The 20,224-nt window shown below is 49.3% G+C and overlaps 1 protein-coding gene across 1 annotated transcript in view; it reads right to left on the minus strand.

The window, feature by feature from the left end:
* ENDOD1 (endonuclease domain containing 1) overlaps positions 1-19,518 on the minus strand; it is a 39,257-nt gene extending 19,739 nt beyond the window's left edge. Inside the window, exon 1 of the mRNA XM_080641769.1 lies at positions 18,920-19,518. Within this exon, the coding sequence (XP_080497895.1) occupies positions 18,920-19,219 (300 nt within the window). The 5' untranslated portion in view covers positions 19,220-19,518. The remainder of the gene's footprint in view (positions 1-18,919) is intronic.
* Between the last annotated feature and the right edge of the window lie 706 nt (positions 19,519-20,224).

Below are 20,224 nucleotides of genomic sequence, written 5' to 3' on the forward strand. Positions count from 1 at the left end.
GAGAAATGAAGACTGTTTTCCTTTCCTGACCAGCTCTTCAGCACTCAGGGGGACTCCCCCGCTTCTCCCCCCCACCTCCACCCCGTGAATCAGCTTCCCTCTGAGGCCACTCACACCTCCTGCCTTTGGGAGAACAGGCACTGCAGCTCTCCTTGGGATGTGCATGCCTTAGGTCAGGGGTCCTCAAACTTTTTAAACAGGGGCCAGTTCACTGTCCCTCAGACAGTTGGAGGGCTGGACTATAGTTTAAAAAAAAAACTATGAACAAATTCCTATGCGCACTGCGGGCCCGGGACAAGTCGGCTGCTAAGCAGGACAGGCAGCGGCACCCGGCGGGCCAGATAAATGTCCTCGGCGGGCCGTAGTTTGAGGACCCCTGCAGGTGCTCAGTGAGTGTTGGGTGAATGGCAGAGACGCAAGGACGAATGGCTGAGTCCTCCTAAGTTGGAAGATGATGGAACAGGAGAGAGAATGAAAGCCCATTTATTCCATTTCCATTTCAGACTGTTCCTTTTTTCTTGAAAATTAAAAAAAATAAAATAAAAGGGGTGGAGGGATTTTAAAAAATGCTCCAAACCTACACTAGCAATACATGCAGGCAAGGGAGGCCTGGGGGGAGGCGGGCAGGCGGCCTCGAGGCCAACACACTCCCATGGGACTCCTCAGACTGCTCTTCTCACACAAAGCTCCAAGTTTCCAACTCCTGGGAGCCTTGGAGAGAGTGCCGACTCCTTTAAGACCTTTCCAGAACTGCGGTACCTTCTCAGGTTACATCATCCCTGTTCTTCTCTGGTTTCCTTCCTCATTACTCACTGAGGCCTCTACTTTCTTTTTCCACCCTGGACGCTACTTTCTTTTCCAGAGCAATTATTCTCAGCCTTGAACTGCGTGGGGCAGAACTCAGAAAAGCTGGTTCAGTGGAGCTGTCTCCATTTCTCATTTTTTCCACCTTCAGAGTTCAGACAATCTTAGAGGTTCTTCGACCTGGCTGCCCATCAGAACCACCTGGAATTAAAACAAAAATACCTCCAGGCCTTACCTCAGACCAGTTAAATCAGAACCTCTCGGGTAGGAGCAGGGCTGGGAATCAGGATGTTTTTAAAGTTCTCCAGATGATTCTAAATTAAGAACCGGCTGGGCTAGATCTTTATCACATTCTTTTTTTTTTTTTTAAATGTATTTTATTGATATTTTACAGAGAGGAAGGGAAAGGGATAGAGAGTTAGAAACATCGATGAGAGAGAAACACCGATCAGCCGCCTCCTGCACACCTCCCACTGGGGATGTGCCCGCAACCAAGGCACGTGCCCCCGACCGGAATCGAACCCGGGACCCTTCAGTCCACAGGCTGACGCTCTATCCATTGAGCCAAACCGGTTTCGGCTATCACATTCTTATTTATCACTCTGCTAGAGTTCAACCCCTGCCTAGACAGCCACTAGAAGGAATCAGTAAAGTGTCCTTAAATTAATAGTTCTCAAAATTCAATTTGTATTAGAAGCACCTCTGTTCTTATCTTACCTAATAATAGACAAACATGTAAATTGACCGTACCTCCACTACGCCCACAGCCAATCAGGGGTGAGTATGCAAATTAACCTGGCAAAGATGGCGGGTTAATTTGCATATGCAGGCGCGGAGCGGCCGGGCGGGACGCCTGCTATGGGGGGGAGGGGGGCACAGAGGGAGCTACAGGAGGGGTGCTCCGGCTGGGAATGAGGACTTGGTGGCTCCCAGGCAGCCCAGGAGCGGGGACTTGCAGGCTCCCAGGCAACCTGGAGCAAAGCCAGGGGAAGGAAGGCCTATTCTTGCATGAATCTTCGTGCAACGGTCCTCTAGTTTAAAGATAAGGTCTATTCACTAGGTCTGGAGTGGGGTTCAGAAATGCATTTTCAAGGTCCCCCCCCCCCCCCCCGCCAAGTGATACTGATGCAGGGGGTCCAGGAACCCCACATTGAAAAACAAATGTGCAAATCATCTTTGATAGTGCCCCAGCTGGGCTTAGTCAGACTTTTCATATTTTGTGAGAGGTATTATCCCCAAATTGCAAGAGCTATGATGATGATAATGGAGAGAACAAAATATAGAGCCACCTGGGTCCTCCATCTATCAGAGCATCTAGTATTCTGATCATAAACATGGACTTCCTGCCTTATTCTCATGTGGTATGAAAAGTCTATTTTTTGCTATTTATACTCTTTTGAGCATATCTCACTACTCTAACATCTTCAATAACATCCTGGTTAATAAACAACTGGCATGTAAATCGGGTCTCCCCGAAACTCCGCCAGCCTCTTCTCTCAAATATTCCTTCATCTTCAACAAAACAGACCAATGCCTGTCCCCAACTGTGTCAGTTGCATGACTATAATGTAAATGCTCCCCTGCTTCTCTCTGTGCTGCTGCCCATGCCATCAATGGCTGGTGATGCCTTCACCGTTCCTCTCTGCTGCTTGCATTCTACTTGGATGCCAAGGCTGGGCTTCAGCCTCATGCTCTTGTGCTGGGCAGTCTCCTCTGGCTCCCAGATCCATTCTCCACTCTCTGCTCTCTAGGGGCCACATCGCCTGAGCTCTCTTGCCCTCTGGCTTCTGACTGGAATAGCCAACAGGAGGGTGGGAAGAGGAGGCCAGAGTACTTATTCCCTTGCTTCCTCCCCACTTGGTTGCTGCAGTTCTGGCTCTGGCTGAGTTTCTTTGTCGTCATGGCTCCCACCAGGCTTTCCCCTGATCCCACAGACCAGGGATAGTGACAGCTTCGTTTGATGGCTAGGCCCTAGGTGCTTCACCATATCTTGTTGACTCCCTCAATTCTCTAGAAATCATTTCTTCATTCAATTCTGCTGGTTCAGCTCTTTGAGAGTTCCATCTATTTCCTGCCAGGATATAGCTACAGTGAGATCTTTCCTAAGAACCCAACTCACCCAGTCCTGGGAGGTCACAGCCACCTCAGGGCATTGGTAGCAAGGATTACATGCATGGATGGTACACAGAACGGGTCCCTCAAGTAGTCTAATCTGGCTGCCCACTCTGGGCTCTCCCAGCCAATTGCCAGGTATACCAGCCCCTGTCAATCAATGTGCCACAGTCAACTTTTACTTCTGACTTCACTGAGCAGTTCTGACGCTACCTTTGAAAGAGCAGCGCTTGTTACTGCATGACCCTACCTAAGCACTCCTTGCCTTGCCAGTCACAACCAAGGGACAGCCAATCCAGCCAGCAACCAACCAGATGACTCTCTCGGGTTTTCTAAGAAACTCAGCGACTGACAAGAGTCAGGGTGTGAGAGGTGCTAGATGCAGTTTAGGGTTGACAGCCAGGATGGTCCATGAGAAAGCAGGTAGAAGACAGAAGGTGGTGCTCTCACCGGTTTGGCTCAGTGGATAGAGTGTTGGCCTGTGGACTCAAGGGTCCCGGGTTCCATTGCAGTCAAGGGCACATGCCCAGGTTGCAGGCTCGGTCCACAGTAGGGGGTGTGCAGGAGGCAGCCAATCAATGATTCCCTTTCATCATTGATGTTTCTGTCTCTCTCTTCCTTCCCTTCCTCTCTGAAATCAATAAAAATATATTTAAAAAAAAAAAAAAAAAAAAAGACGGAGCGTGGAAGAAGGACCCTGGAGACTAAGTGGGACCATTTGGTTTTGTAGACAATTCCCAGCTCTGGTTCCTTTCAGGCCTTTGTGAATCTGTTTCTGTGCCTGTTCCTACAACAGCCCTGCCCTTCACCCAAATAAGGTTGGGTAAGCTTATGATTCATGTACCAACAAGCCTGAAACAACAGGAGTCCTGTTCTTATGAGAACTCACTAAGCCCGCTGTGAGAATTGGGGCAGGAACCTTGTAGGCATGGAACCTTCTAGACACCTGGATTAAATCTCGGAACAAATGAAGATACAAGGTTGCCATGGTCCAAGAAGTCTGGGAACAGATCAGAGGAATGCCCCATGGGACAGAGAGGAAGAACTTCTACCACATTCAGAGAATGTATTAGGAGAAAAAGTAACACAGAGAATAGTTCCGGAGCAACTGAACGTAGAGAAAAAGCTGAGACCAGTCACAGGGAAGGTGGCAATGGAGCAGGAATGGGGATTTTTGTTGTTTTGACAAGGCTAAGTGGTTTTGTTAGAGAAAGCCAGGATCACAAAAGTCTTCAGAGTTGGCATTGAGGCCCTCCTTTTTGCTAAAGGTGGTCACAACATTGACAAAGCAGTGGATGTACTACATCTGTCACTTGGTGAGGCCTGTATTTTTCTTCTCCTATTTGGCCACTTTGGGAGTCTGACCTCTCTCTTTCCCAGATGGACCAAGGACCCATTTCAGGAATAATACAGGGTCAGACCTAGAAGCATGGTAACCTTCATTCTGGTGACCTCCAAGGCAGGCATAGCAAAGGTTACTTGTTTATTCAACATACTTAATGAATTTGTAGACACAATGCAGAGTGCCTCTTGCACACACTGCCATACTGCATCGTCCTAACTCCTCTGCAGAATAGGGACAATCTATTGGCTCCACGCCACAGATGGGGAACTGAGCTCCATGGGATTCAGTAACATTTTCAAGGTCACATAGCTGGTAAGTGACAGAGCTGGGACACAACCCCATGTTGTCCCTCTACAAAACCCATTTCTTAACCTCTCTGTTTCTGTCTTTGGCCCTTCAGAACTAATAGTCTAATGAGAGAGAGGCAAGTAAACCACTCCTGGTCATGATCTGCCTTCTCAACTAAGAAACAGGACATCTGCAGTCAGGGGCAGGGCCTTGCTCCAGGACCATGTCTTAGACTGTATTTCTTGGCCTAGTCCTGAGAACTCAATAAATGGTTTTGCTGATGATGATAATGACAATACTGATAAAAGTATCAATCAGCAGCTAGACGTCTGACTACTCATCCTTTGCTATGCTAAACTTCTAGACCTGCTGATCAGGAATGAATAAATGAATGAACAGATAATAAACAGGGGCAGCTTGTTCTTGTCGCTGAAGATCCCTGTAATTCCATGCCTATCTCTTAAACCCAATTCATTAATAGAAAAGAGAACAAATTTATGATAAACTCTTGTCTCTGATTGGCTATGAACACATTTATTATGTAAATGAACCAGAGGAAACACACGGGCACTGGCCTGTGTCTGGACTGGAGGAACAGAATGGTACCCAAAATTGACAGCAGCAAAAGCAACAGCAGTAACAAGCCTAGTCAGTGAGCTACCTGGGCACGGAACTGCAGCCTGCAAGACACCACTGTCATCTCGATTATGGACTCACCTTCACCTGAAAACTGGGAAGGGCTCCTAGCCTGTCTCCATACAAGATTACAGCTATACAGACAGCCTTTTTCCAAAGGCTGTTGGCAAAATTTACCCTTCACTATGAAGATCACTATGGGTGTGATGGAGGGAGGGGTCAATGGGAAAAAAAGGGGGACATGTGTAATACCTTCAACAATAAAGATTTTTTTAAAAAAAGATCACTTGAGAAGGGGTCTTAGCCCTCAGACCCTTTTCCATGGCATAATAACTCACTGTAGGAAATGGTTTCATTGCATACAACCTAAACCCTTCTCAAGTGCTAAAGTTTATATCTTCTTAAGCACAAAAGAGACAGCATCTGCTCCATGTTGTGTAATAAATATCATTTGAGGCTAGTAAGTCTGCCCTCAGACAAAATCATTTCCATTTCTTTAACTTTTCTCCTGGGTGTTTGGAATGTGGCTCTTCTTCAATTCCTCTAAACATGGACTATACAAGAGCAGGGCTTGGAATTAGAAATCGAACACCAGCTTAGAAATGAGGCACCTGTCAGCCCTGCCATTTACTGGCCTTGTGACTTTGGGCAGACAGTGACTCCCTGGGCCTCTGTCTCCTATAAGAGGAAAAGGATACCTCTGCTCAGAAACATGGGAAGGGGAAAGAAGGCGGGATTAATTCAAGCCATCCATGAGCAATATGTGACATAAACTTGAAAGAAAAATGTGATGAACTGGACTTTGCATTCGAATCCCTAGGTCTTCTATTTCTAAATGAAATAAACTGTATTTATCAAAAGAGCCCCTTCACTCTCTGACTCCAGGGGTGTGTTGGTTGTTTCTGAGCTTGTTATATGTTGCTTCAGAGTCCAAAAGCATGTGCTGAAACTTGTTGACTAAATAAAGGGTATGCAAACATACATGTGTCTCTGAATGATGGAAATTTCTGGAATGTTAGCACACACATACATTCACAAACTGTATCTGTAAGAAGTTATATCTTTTTCTTTATATACTTCCAAAATGCTCAAAAAATTTTTTATCATAAGCATACATTAATTGTATAATCCGAAAAACCCTAAATGTTATAAATAATGACAACCGCAAGCACATTAAAAAGGTTAGTTGAAAAGGTCTAGATCTAGGGCTGCCATGCCTTAATAGGAATAGGATTATACAGCCTTCAAATTTCACAATCAATGTTCAACTCATATTTGCTGAGTGCTCAACACTCAACATTAACCACCTACTAAGTGATGGCATCATGTGAGACCAGGGGTTGGCAAACCACTTACTAAGTGATGGCATCATGTGAGACCAGGTGAGCCAAATCCAGCCTACCACCTGCTTTCATAGGGTTCCCTCGGAGCACAGCCACAATCATTCATTTATGTGTTGTCGGTGGCTGTTTCTGTGCTCAAACAGCCCAGCTGAATAATTACAACAGAGACTATGTGGCCTGCAAAGCCTAAAATATGTACTATTTGGCCCTTTAGAGAAAAAGTTTATTGGCCCCTGAGTTAGACAATGAGGATTCAATAGGGAGCAACTAGAGCCCTGGGCCCTGCCCTCATGGTCCTTAGAGTCTAGTTGGGTGGGAGTCAATTAGTCATACAAATAAATGTATAATTGCAACATGCTAGCAACAAAAAGGTATGTTTGGTGCGTATTCCCGGTGGTTGACCTAGTTGGGAATACCATGGAAGACAATAAACAAACAACAACAAAAAATTAGCAGGTACAAAGTCCTTATGATGGAAATTTAAACCAAAAAATAAAAAATTTCTTTTAAAACAAACTCATAAATAAGCCCAAGTGGCTAGAGGTAAAAGCCTGACAAGGTCTGTGACGCCAGATAAGGCAGGGAGGGGAAAGGGAGACAGAGCAGGAAGGACTCTGGAGACCATGATAAGGGCTTATCTTTATCTAAAGGAAAGTGGGGAGTCCCCAAGCATTTCTAGTGAGATGGTTGGAGACATGATGAAATTAGTGCTTGGAGAGGATTTTCCTGGCTCCCAGTGAAGAAAGGCTAGGAGAGACCCAGGCGGCAGGGGCTAACCAGGCAGGAAGCTGTTTTGCAGAGAGGCCTGGACAAAGATGATGGGAGCTCAGACCTCAGAGTGCACATGGTAGGGATTGCAGGGGTGAAGTCTGCCCAGCTGAGGTGCAGAAGCAAGGCATCAATCATCCCAAACGGACCACTCAGACATGAAGGAGCCTTCCAGGGTACCAGGGTACAGATGTGGTAGAGAAAGCCAAGAATGAGGAAAGGCCTTTCATGATTCATAAACTCTACTTTCCTTCCCCCAAGTCTCCGTGTGTCCTGAGACCATGGTGGATGCCCAATCTTTCAGAAATATAAATAGTGGCCATTTCCTCACATGGTCCCTGTTCAATCATGTATCGTGGTCAGTTGGTTCAACAAAGTGATGTGTGTGGATCAACTTCTTCACTAAGAAGTTATAAATACTAAGATAATGGCCAGGAGATTTCCTGAAAGCAACATTGCTATCTCCCAAACACACAGCAAAGGCTCATTTACCATGCTGGGTGGAAGCCAGGTAACCTGGAATTATGACAGATGTAAGTATTGTAGGCAGTTAGACAGACAGGAACAGAGCAGAAATGATGGGCCAGGTACAGAAGGTCATCTGGGTGGGAACTTCCAGGTGCCTAGCAATGGACAATCAATTGTAGGGTGGGAACTCTCCCCAGGGTGACTTTTCCTCCCCTAGCATATTGCTGGTCATTCGGTTTGGACCCCCTCCCTGGCCTTTCCTCCCTAGAGATAACATCTAGGCCTCAGTTGTATTTCAGCTCCAGGTCCAGAGAAGCAACAAAACCTGCCACAGGTGACATCAAGACCAGCTGCATTGAATACTGACCCCCTGCCCTGGCACCGATCAATCAAACAGCAGAGCCCACAACCCTGAAAGCACACACCTGGAAAACTACTGAATATTCTATTGAGATCTTCCCCTGGGACCTCCCCTAAAATCTACACCCTGAAAACCCTTAGGACAGAGGACCAGTGCATTCTCCCTCCGGGAGCAAGCTCCTGCCTCTCCCTTCCCTCCCCCTGGCAAGTTACCATTAGCTTCCTCACTCCCAAGCTCCAATGGGCCTTCCTTTACCTCTGGAATTTGTTTGCTAAGCCCATTTCTTCTAGGAATTACTTTTTCTACCTCTGTAATTTATCCAATAAATGTTCTCTTACAGTTTGGGTCTTGCTCTGAATTCTTTCCTAGCCCAGAACCCAAGTGCCAAGGTTCTGAACCCAGGTTTGGTCTGACCCCACCAGTCAGACATCTGGTGCTGCCCCTGCCGCCTACAACATAAGGACTTGCACAGGGGAGGGACTTCCGGTTACTACCAGTCATAAAGGGGAAGGGAGTTCCACACTTTCAGGAGGCTGGGTGGTCTGAGTTGGAGCAAAGGCCCTCTTCTGGCCCAAAGTGGGGCTTCCTGCTTTACTGGGCTGTTTCAGAATGTGCTGTCAGCTGACTTAACTTCCCTGGGGAAACCGGCTGGGTGCATGGGAGGGGCTCCTGAACTGACTGGGGCTGAAGGATGGGTGAGTGGGGCCTCTACCTCTGCTCCAGAGGAGGATCTGTGCAGGACATGGTTTGCCAGCTCCTTCCCCTCGGGCAACTGGCATCTGGTCAGGAGCTGGGCTCACCTCAGGCTCAGGTACTGTACCCAACCCACCTCCAGGAGCAATAGGTCTACACCCCCACAGGTGCAAGTACCTCCTTTATTCCTGTCACATTCACTGAACCAGGGGACAATACTTGTTGTTTGACAGAGTTTTTAAATGATCCACTCCCCTCCACCCCAATCTGGTGCCTTATGGAGAATGTCTGAGAGCACAACCACCATAGGAAGTGCTCAGCACAGGTGAGGATAGAGCAAAATTGCAAAAGAGGGCAACAGCACCCTCAGCCCATGCAGCACGAAGGTACACCTGAGGCTGTGAGCATCTGGCATTCATTGGCATGAAGCTATGATGCTCTATAAAATCTTAGAAAATGAATGTGTGAACTTTCGAAAGAGGAACTTCATTCAGGAGAGCTAACGAGGAGTTCTGCTAATACATTAATGGGTTCGGAAACAGAGGCAGCTGCATATGTTCTCTAGTGTCAGGCAACTTGAGTTCAAACTCCAGTTCCAGCACTTCCTAGCTCCACAGAAAATGGAATAATTGAACCTCTCTGTGCCTCAGTTTCTTCCTCTGCCGAAAGAGGATAATAATAATCGCACCCATTTGCTATGGTTGTTGTGAAGATTGAGATTACATGTGGAGGGGGAAATGCCTAGGACAGTGCCCAGTATGTGGTAAGTACCCAGCGAGCCCTAGAAGCTCCACTGAACCCTGAAGGCATCTCACACTTAGCTTGTCTCACACCAGCTTCCCCTTCAGGATCCTCATCTTATTCATGGCTATGCTATTCTTCCAGTCATCTAGCCAAAGTCCTTGAGTCATCTGTGACTCCTTCCTTTCTCTCACCCCAAAGACTCTTGGCTCTTTCTCCAAAATAAATCCAGAACTAGACTGCCACTACCCTGGTCCAAGCCACCATTGCCTCTTGCCAGATTATTGAAATCTCCTTTCTGGTCTCTGCTTCTGTCCTGAAACCCATACAGTCTGTTCTCAATATGGCAAGCAAAATGTTGATATTAAAATGTTAGTCAGGTCACATCAAAACTCTCTGCTCAAAGCTGGTACAGTGGCTTCATGTCTCACACGGGGTAAAAGCCAAATTTCCTACATATAGTCCAGAGGCCTTAAATGATCTACCATCTCCCGCCCCACCTGTCTGACCTCATCTCCTGCCACTCACCTCATTTATCCTTCTATAGCTGCACTGGCCTCTTCAAATACGGAGGAACACTCAGGCCCCAGGGCCTTTGCACTTGCTGTTCGCTCTAACCGAACAACGTTCCCCCAGATACCTGCATGTCTGGTTTTGTCACTTCGTTTGGGTCTGTACACAGAGTCACCTTTTCCTTGGTAACTCATATCCTTCTACTGTGCTTTATTTTTCTCCTTCGTACATTTTACTATTTACTAAGCTATGCCTTTTATTTATCTTATCACCTATGTCCTCAGTTAGATATTAAGCTCCATGAAAGTAGGGATTTTTGTCTGAGTCACTGATCTATTCCCAGGGCCCAGAACAGTGCCTGGCACATAGCAGGTCCTGGAATAAACATTTGTTGATGAATTAACCAATGGAGGCTCCAGGGCTTTGTGAGAGCATTAGGTAGTCCTGCCAAGTGAAGGTCAGTCAAAACTCAAGACCATAATCCTTACAATTAAGGTGCAAGTCAATGGGAACATGTCATTTAATTGACATTTCCGAACACTATTCCAGCTCTCTGTTTACTCAGCAAAACAAAATGTACCCTTATTTTCGGTTTTGATTAAAAATATAAAATGCCCTCAGCTAGACTCTTTTGATTGAACCACACTTCCATCAGGCACGGAAGTAAATGCCTGGAATACTAAGTGGTGCTTCTATATTTGGTTCACCCTATGTGGTGGTTTCTTCTTTATTCCCCCTTCCTTTCAGTGGCCGCAGTAGATATATCAGCAGGCAACCAATTATCGCTGCCATAGATGCCAGGTCCTATGGAACAAAAGGGCATGTGACCAAGCAGGAGACATGATATGCCACTTGAAGGAGAAAACATTCTCGAACTAACAGTAATTCTAGGAGCAAGACCAGACCACTGGAAGTGACAGCTACTGGCAAGTGGGAGGACTTATTTTTTCCAATTTTCACTTGTCAAGCCAACAGTGTAAAAGGAAGAGAAATTTGAAAACCAAAGAACAAAATCTTTGTGTCTCAAGGAAAGCACCATTCAATCACCATGAACTATAAATGAGCTAACAACAATGCGAAGGTGGGATTTTCAGAAGGGTATGTTAGAAGGAAAGCCGCAAATCATCCAAAGAACTGGATCAATTCAGCCAAATAAAAAATAAACTAACAAATCTAGTCAGTCAATTTGGAAGCTGGAGAAAACACTGGCATTATGATTGGAAGACAGCAAGACGGAGTAGAAAGAGGGCTAAGAACTTTGGGGCTGGGCAGCCATAGGCTTCAATCCAGTCTTTGCCATCTAGCAGCTGTGTGACCTTGGGTAAGTTATGTAACCGCTCTGAAGCTCAGTTTCCTAAACTACAAAACATGGAGCATAACAACCATAAAACGTGGAGTTGTATAAATGAGTTAATTTGTGAAGACCTTGGCACCTAGTAAGGGATCAATAAACAATAGTTCCGTTCCTGGACTGTCCAAATTTTAAGTCTGAACTGAAAGAATGATGTACAGATCTGCCACCCCTGGACTGTTGCAGGACAAAATGTCCTACAATGTTCTGCCAATATAGGGCAAGTACCTTAACTTGCTCCTGAAAATAATCGCAAATCAAATGGAAACACTGAATTCAGAGATTAAAAAAAGTCAGAAAGGGAGAAAAATGCAATGAAGAACAGCCCGCGTGCCTCCTGTTTTTTGCTATTTGCACTCCAGTAAAGAAGAAATTGTGAGCGACAGACAGAGGAATCCCTTCCAGCCAGGTGCTCAGCCTGACCCAGGCTCAGCATAATAGATTGGAATGTAATTGCTCGCTGCTTGTTTTGTAACAACACACCTCTTGGTTGATCAGGACAGGGAGGGTGGAGGTATTTCTGGCACCTGTTTTGTTTTTGTTTTTTCAGTTACCTAAATCCATCCACTCAATCTTCCACTCCATCAATCTCCACCTTGCACTTTCTGAGCACCTGTTATGGGAATCTGGGACACATGCCTTGCATTTGAGAAGATACACAGATGGCTATTTTACAGTGTAGGAAATATTTATAGAATTGCAGGAGCCACCTATTCCAACATTCATTTGTGTGTGTGTGTGTGTGTGTGTGTGTGTGTATACGCACGCACATTTGTGTATGTCTAACACCTTTTAGAGTAAGACCTTAATAAAGTATGCATGTGAATATTTACTAAGACCATATCATTTTCCAGGTACTATGCTACATGCTTATGTGTTGTCATGTTTATTTGTCACAACCACTTCATGAAATTAACACTTGTTATTACCTTCAATGAACAGGTCAGAAAAATAGGACTGGAAGAATTTAAGGTCACGTGGCCTGTAAACGGCAGAGCAGGGACCTGAACCTGAGTCTCTTAAATAAGAAGAATCAGAATCGTCCCATTTGCTGCATCCCCTACACAGAAAATTAAGTGTATGATGTCTTCTATCTGTTTGTTCTCTGACACACTGAGAAGAGGCCTGATGTTGGAATAAATTAGACAGTGTGTCTAACAGTTTCAGGGTGTGTAAGCAAGAAGCCACTGGTGGAAATTAAAGGTCAAGAACTTAAGGTTCTAAGCTGTAACAACCGTTCACATACATTTACTAAGATTTGAAATGACCTCACTGGGCCTCATCTCTACTATGAAGAAAATGATACCTACCTCACAGTATTTTTGTAAGTTGAAATAATTGGAATATAAAACCAGATACTTCTAGTATTCGTGTTTATAAAATGATAGTCTTATATGTTGGCATGAATTGACAATGTACTTCAGAAAGGCATCACTGGCACCTCATCCACAAAGTCTCCCACTAAACGGGAAGGAGTTGAGAAACTAAATGGTTTGAGTCTCCCTGTACTAAACCAGAACCCAGGTCTCAGGTCTCTGGAGTCTTAGAGTCTTGACTAGAAACCTCCACACTATTGGCATCATGCTAACAGGAACGCATTTTCTCTTCTCGTCTCTCCTCTTCCTCTCTCTCTCTCTTTCTCTCCCTCTCTCACCTTCTCCCCATTCTCAATTTAAAGGTGACCACATTCCACATAAAACCTAAGGCAGCTGTTTTCTCTGCTTCATTTTAAATATATATATATATACACACACACACACACAGACATACTAGTGACCTGGTGCATGAAATTTGTGCACATTAAAAGGGCATTAATTAGAGGAAATAATTCAATATTGCTATTTGCCCTTTCTCTATAATAGAAGTGTCAGAGATGAAAGAAAATTAGTAAAATGTATATGAAAACCTTTCTCCTGTCAGAGTCTGGGGCTCACCAGACTAATTGACCTCAGGCCATGACCCCGCCTGGCAGGGCTTGACAGGGGACCTCAAGGTGCGCTTCCTGTCCTGGTGCTGGGCTAGGGGACCTCAGGCTGTTCCCCTTGCCCCAGTGCCAGGCCAGGGGACCTCAGGCCACGCCCCCACCAGGTGGGGCTTGACAGGGGACTTCAGGCCGCGCCCCCCACCCCGGCACCAGGCTGGGGGGACCTCAGACCACATCCCCCACCTGCTGCCTGATTGACCCTAGTATCAAATTATATATACACACATACTAGTGACCTGGTGCACGAAATTTGTGCACATTAAAAGGGCATTAATTAGAGGAAATAATTCAATATTGCCATTTGCCCTTTCTCTATAATAGAAGTGACAGAGATGAAAGAAAATTAGTAAAATATATATGAAAACCTTTCTCCTGTCAGAGTCTGAGGCTCACCACGGCACCCAGAGTCAAGTCCCTGCCCACCCACATGCACCTCAAAATCACATGAGACCCAGACCCGGCTGGCCCCCCGCAACTGGGCTAGATCCAGACCCGACCAGTCCCACCCTTGTCAAGCCCTGCCAGGCAGGGGACGTAGCCTCAGGTCCCCTGGCCTGGCGCCAGGACGGGGGGGTGTGGCCTGAGGTCCCCCAGCCCAGACCGGGTCTGGGGGCATGCCTTTAGGTCCTCCGTCCAGCCCTGACAGGTGGGGGACACGGCCTGAGATCCCCTGTCAAGCCCCGCTGGGTGGGGGACGCAGCCTCAGGTCCCCCATCAAGCCCCACTGGCAGGGCGGTGCAACTTCAGGTCCCCCGTCAAGCCCCGCTGGGTGGGGGTGAGGCCTGAGTTCCCCTGACCCAGCACTGGGGGTGCACCTTGAGGTCCCCTGTCAAGCCCCGCTGGGTGGGGGGCATGGCCTGAGGTCCCCTGTCAAGCCCAGCCAGGCAGCGGGGTGCAGCCTCAGGTCCCCTGGCCCAGTGCTGGGGTGGGGGCGTGGCCTGAGGTCCCCTGTCAAGCCCCGCTGGGTGGAGGGTGTGGCCTGAGTTCCCCCAACCCAGCACTCGGGGTGCACCTTGAGGTCCCCTGTTAAGCCCCACTGGGTGGGGGGCATGGCCTGAGGTCCCCTGTCAAGCCCAGCCAGGCAGGGGGACGCAGCCTCAGGTGCCCTGGCCCAGTGCTGGGGCGGGGGGGTGCAGCCTGAGGTCCTGCATCAAGCCCCGCCGGGCGGGGGGTGTGGTCAGAGGTCCCCCCGGCCTGGTGCCGGGGTGGGGCGCGTGGCCTGAAGTCCCCTGTCAAGCCCCACCTGGTGGGGGGCGTGGCCTGAGGTCCCCTGGCCTGGCACTGGGGCAGGGGGAGCAGCCTGAGGTCCCCTAGCCCAGCACCAGGACAGGAAGCGCACCTTGAGGTCCCCTGTCAAGCCCCGCCAGGCGGGGTCATGGCCTGAGGTCCCCTGTCAAGCCCTGCCGGGTGGGGGAGGGCGTAGCCTCAGGTCCCTGCTGATTGCGTGTTAAGGCTCCTTATGGGAACTTGGCCTCAGCTGTGGGTACAGCCATCTTTGTGACGGAGTGATGGTCAATTAGCATATTCCCTCTTTATTAGATAGTATATATTTTTTAATTGATTTCAGAGAGGGAGAGGGAGAAAGACAGAAATATCAATGATGAGAGAATCATTGATTGGCCGCCTCCTGCACACCCCACACTGGGGATCAAGCCTGCAACCTGGGCATGTGCCCTCAACTGGAATCAAACCTGGGACCCTTCAGACTACAGGCCAACGCTCTATCCACTGAGCCAAACTGGCTAGGGCTCTCTGCTTCATTTTAAAGTTCTCATTCTGTTCCTCATAGATCCCATTTAAATTCCTCCAGTGTGGGCAGACATGGGCTCCTGTGTCTGACACTAAAGAGCTGTCATCCAGAGCAGAGACCCAGATCATTTGGGGTAGCACTAGGAATGATGGGTAGACAGAGGAAGGTTCCAGCTCTGCACATGGAACGTGTCTGTAACAGTGGCTGCTGGCCAGTGACAGGACAAGCTTCTGAAGCAGTAAGCTCCCCCCAAGAAAGCTCCAGCTGACCCTCTCACCTGCTGCCTGATTGACCCTAGTATCAAATTATGTTATTCAATAGTTATTGAGTGCTTTGTACATTCTAGGTACTCAGAATACAAGCATGAATAAAATGCAGTCCTCAGGGGCTCACACTGGGGAGACAGACACATAAGCAGGTAATTCTAAAACAATGTGGTAAGTACAGCAATAGAGAAATTATAGGAGCACTGAGAGGTGGACCTAACTCAGGTGGGCCATTCTTTCTGAAAGAGGTGACACCTTGGCAGTTTTAAAGGATGGAGCAGGGGAGGGAGAAGTGAGAAGCAAGATGGGGGCAGTGTAGAAAGGGCATTTGGAGCAAAAGGAATAATGACCATGAGCAAAGAAATGGATGCAGTAAACAATATGGTTTATGAGAGGCACTCAAGGCAGCTGGACAATGCTAGAACCTGGCAAGTGAGAATGGGGCGGAGTCAGAAACAAGCCTGGGGCTGGAGACAGGGTAGGGGGGCCTTGTGAACTTTGTCCTGTAGGTGTGGGGCAGCCAATACTTTAAAGGTTTTAAGCACAAGAGTGACTCACTTTTCGGCTTAGGAGCTGTTTTTTCAAAGGGAAACTGAAGGACAGCCATAAGAGCTCCCAAATTGGGCTTAAGGAGCCCCAGGGCCAGTGCAGCCCTGCCTGACTCATTACCAATGGCCAGCCTACAGCTCCTTCCGTCTCTACCTCTTCCTCCCTGTCTGCTCAGCCTCTCTGTAATGCTAACCTCATTAAAAGGTGATGTGGGCACAGGTGACTCAGTATTCAAATAGCTATGAAGCAGCCAGAAGTCCACACAGAGCCCTGGGCACCCTTCTGCAGTGGGGACCTCGGCAGTGAGGCAGGCCTGGGGAGCTGGCCACAGGGAGGGCGGTCAGGTTTGCTGCAGTGTGCTCCAGAGCTGCCCACATCTCATCTCACAGCTCCTTCCCCTCCCTCCTGACTTCCGTGGACCTGTAGTTGTAGTGGGAAAGGAGGGAAGGGGGACGAAGCCCATCTTGCAGGGGTAGGCATCAACCTTGTGACCATTCAGACCTCCCCAGCTAAGAACCCTGGCTCCTGTACTTCTCCAAACCACTGTATGGCTCACCTCCAGAGATGCCGCTTGAACTATTTCTCCTCCTTCCTCAATCTCTTTTACCTCCTTAGTCCCATTCCTCATCACCCACCCCTACCCGCAAAGGCCCAGACTTAGGTGAGGCTCTGTCCACTTCCTCTCTGCCGACCCTTGCTCCTTTGTGACTCCTTCAATAACTGCTGCCTCTCTAAGCTCTCCTTGATGACTACTTCACACCTGACCCCTCCCTCCCATGATTCCCCTTCATTCTGAACATGAGTAGACTGTAATCCACTCACTTTACAGCTGCCCCAACCACTCCCCACGCTCATCACTAATCCCTGAATCTGCTCTGGAATGCCTTCCTGCTGCCGTCTCCCTTCTGAATTCTGCTTCATCCTGCAAAGCACAGCACAAATGTCATCCTGACCCCAGGGCTTTCCCTATCACCTCCAAGGCAGATTAAACATAATAGGACTTTGTTTACCTTTATTACATTATGGGGTTTGCTTATGTCATAATAACCTAGTACAGAGGTGCCAGCACCTCTCCGAGAACATTGTATATAGTAACTTATTTAGTTCTCAGAACCACCCTATAATTATCGCCAAGTTTACAGCTAGTCAATGGAAGGACTAACCCACACCACCTCTCCACCCAGCATGCTTCACCTGAAGACCAGGAAGCCTTTGAGTTCAAGAGCTACACGCTATTCTCCTGGTACCCTAAGTGCCTGGCACACCGTAGGTGATTACTAACTGTATTCCCGTGCCTCCCCTGCATGTATGTTCTGTCTTTCCGAGGTGTCCACAAGATCCTCGAGGAGTAAAAACCGGATCGTCTCTTTTCTTCACAGGCCCACAATCACAATGCACAATGAGCTGGAGGATATGGAGAGAGCACAGGGGGTGCAGTGGGGGGCAAGCTAACTTTAGATACTGTATGTCCTAAGTGTGCCCAATTTACAAAGGCGTTTGCACATGCCTGATCTCAGAGGTTCTGACATCAGCAGGGGAGGAAGGTGGGATGGAGGTGGAGAAGGTAAGGAGACTGAGGTGCAGATTGCTTGAGACCTGGGCAAACTCTCAGCGCTAGAAATATCTGAATGTGATTACAGAGATTACACTCCAGGGTTCTGAATGAAGCACCTGAAATCAGGTCTCCGGTTCACCCATGTGGTCCTGCACAGGTGAGGCCATCGTGAATGGGCAGGCTGAGTGGCTCAATTCCTCAGTCACCTGGGTGGCCTTGGCAGCTGGGGCAGGTGCAGAGGTAGGTGAGAGGCTGGTGAGAGGTGGAGAACTGGCCAAAGGGGAGGCTGGCTAGCCCGGCCAATGTGGCTCAGTGGTTGAGGGTCAACCTATGAACCAGGTAACAGTTCAATTCCCAGTCAGGGCACACCCAGTGCAGGGGGACGTGCAGGAGGCAGCTGATCAATGATTCTCTCTCATCATTGATGTTTCTAGCTCTTGCTCCCTCTCCCTCTCTGAAATCAATAAAAATATATTGGGGGGGGCGGGTGGTGGGTAGAGAGAGGAGGCTGGCTGAGCTGAGGTGGGCAGCATATGCGGTCAGGTTCAGCAGGGCCTCTGGGGGCCTCTTGGAATGTTTGGTTACTCTCCCCAAACGTGACAGAACACCCTGGGAGTGGGCATGATTTCCAAGTAATATAGACATAAGAGTCAGGAAAAACTGGTTTGTCCTTTGCATTAACCGAAGGTAGTCAATGTTTCCATGTTATTTGTAACTATCCCATTGCATTCCTAAAAACCTATACCTTTATTTTATTGTCCTAACTCAACACAACTTCAGACAGAATTTATTGGATGTCTGTACATAAGGGAAGGGCTTCAGGCTCAGGCGGCCTCTGCAGAAGTCAGCTTTCCCTAGTAGAAAGGGCAGTGAACTTCTAGCCAAGAGACCTGCCCCAGCTTCCCAGTCAGGTGGTCTTCCCTTCCCCAGGCCTCTTCTTCCTCCTGAGCCTGGATCTCCTCTTTTGCAAAATGGGCATGAAAATGCTCACCTCCTGCCTAAAAACTGTGACAAAGACCCGCACCAAGGCCTGTGAGCTCCCAGCCTGGGCTTCCCGCTAATCTGAAGGGTGTCCGCGGCCCTGCTCTCACGCCCCTCACTACTCAGGAAATGAATGAAGCCCTGCGGACGTCTAGGCGAAACTAGAGAGAACCACCTCAGGCCCCTGCGGCTTAAGCGAAGGCTCGGATGTCGCCGAGCTCCTGCGGTGGCGTTGACAGGGGCAAGATAGGCTGTACCTACAGGGTTGCAGTGGGTGGATCCGAAACCCGGGTTTCCTGACCCTGACACTGAGAGCGTGCGGGCTGCTTTTCCCGGTCCTACCCCTCACGGTGGCGGCAAGGCGCCCCAGGAGGCACCCCCAGCGCGGGGCTGGGGATCCACCTCCCTTACCTGCGGCTCCACCAGCCAGCGCGGCTCTGCGCCAGCGGGCGCGGGGCGCGGGGCGCGGAACGCCGAGTACACGGGGATGCGGTCCTCGGTGCTGTACAGGGTGGCGAAGCGCGCGGTGCCCGCGGAGCGCTGGCAGATCTTCACGTGGCCCTCGGCCGCCAGCCCTTCGGGCGGGGTCCCCGCGTAGAAGAACTGGTCACATTCGCCGAAGCCGGCGCCCTCCTCGCCCACCAGCCGGCCTTCCAGCTGCGCGCCCAGGGCGAGGAGGCTGCCCAGCGCCAGCCAGCGCGCGGGGCCCATGGCGGCCTCTGCGAGCGCGGCGGGCGGCGCGGGCTCTACGGGTGGCCGGCGGGGAGCGAGGCGCGAGCCGGGCTGGAGGGGAAGTCGGAACCGGGTGAGGCGCGGCTGGGCGATCGCACTGCGGGGCCGGACTGGGCGGCCCCAGCGGCGGGGGCGGGTCCGCGTCCTGAGGCCGCGCCTCCCGCGCACCCTCCCTCCCTGTGATGGTGGCTGCAGAGGCCTGCGGCCGGGGCTGGGGGTTGCGGACAGCGTCCCTGGGCTGCACCCGGGCTCGGAGACGCCGGCACCTGCCGCCGCTCCGGCTCGCCTCCGCAGACTGCGGGAACGCGTGCTCTGGAGAGCGTGAGATCTGTGCAGTCGGCCTAACCGGAGGGGCTGGGAAGGGACGGTCCCCTGGGCTGGGCGCCGAGCAGAGTCCGGAGCCTATGGCCGCAGGGACCCCTGGGGAGGCGAAGGGCGGTGTGAGATGATCAAAGAACCATGTCGCCTGGGAGCAGGTGGGGAGAGACCCCTCTAAAATCCGATGAAAATTAGCCTGCCCCTCCCAGCGAATGCTCAGCCGCCTGCACAGGAACACCACGTTCATGTATCCTTAGCAGATCAGAAGCCTGGAGTTCTAAGAAGTTCCTAAAATGGCAGACAGTACAGCCCTTGTAGTTTATCTGGTGCAAAGCTTAGAAACAAAACCAATATCAAGAAAACAAGAAGACCAGGCAAGAGCAGGGGTTGATAGGTTGGTGGATTCATCGCTTCATTCATCCCACGGAGCGCCTGCGTGCTAGCCTGGGTCAGGTGACAGGGACAGGAGTGAGGACAGCCTAGCAGCGAAGCTTTCCATTCATCACAGAATCATTCTATTAACGGAATAATTAAACACCGACCATGGGGTTTGCCTGAAGAAGTGAAGTCTGAGCTGAGACCTTGTAGATGACATTAACTGGACTAAGAGTAAAACAGCATGTGTTGGTGGGATTTAAGGAAGGCTGGTGTGGGCCTAGAGCAGAG

The sequence above is a fragment of the Plecotus auritus genome (assembly GCF_963455305.1).
Source record: "Plecotus auritus genome assembly, chromosome: 9".
NCBI classification, from domain to species: domain Eukaryota; kingdom Metazoa; phylum Chordata; class Mammalia; order Chiroptera; family Vespertilionidae; genus Plecotus; species Plecotus auritus.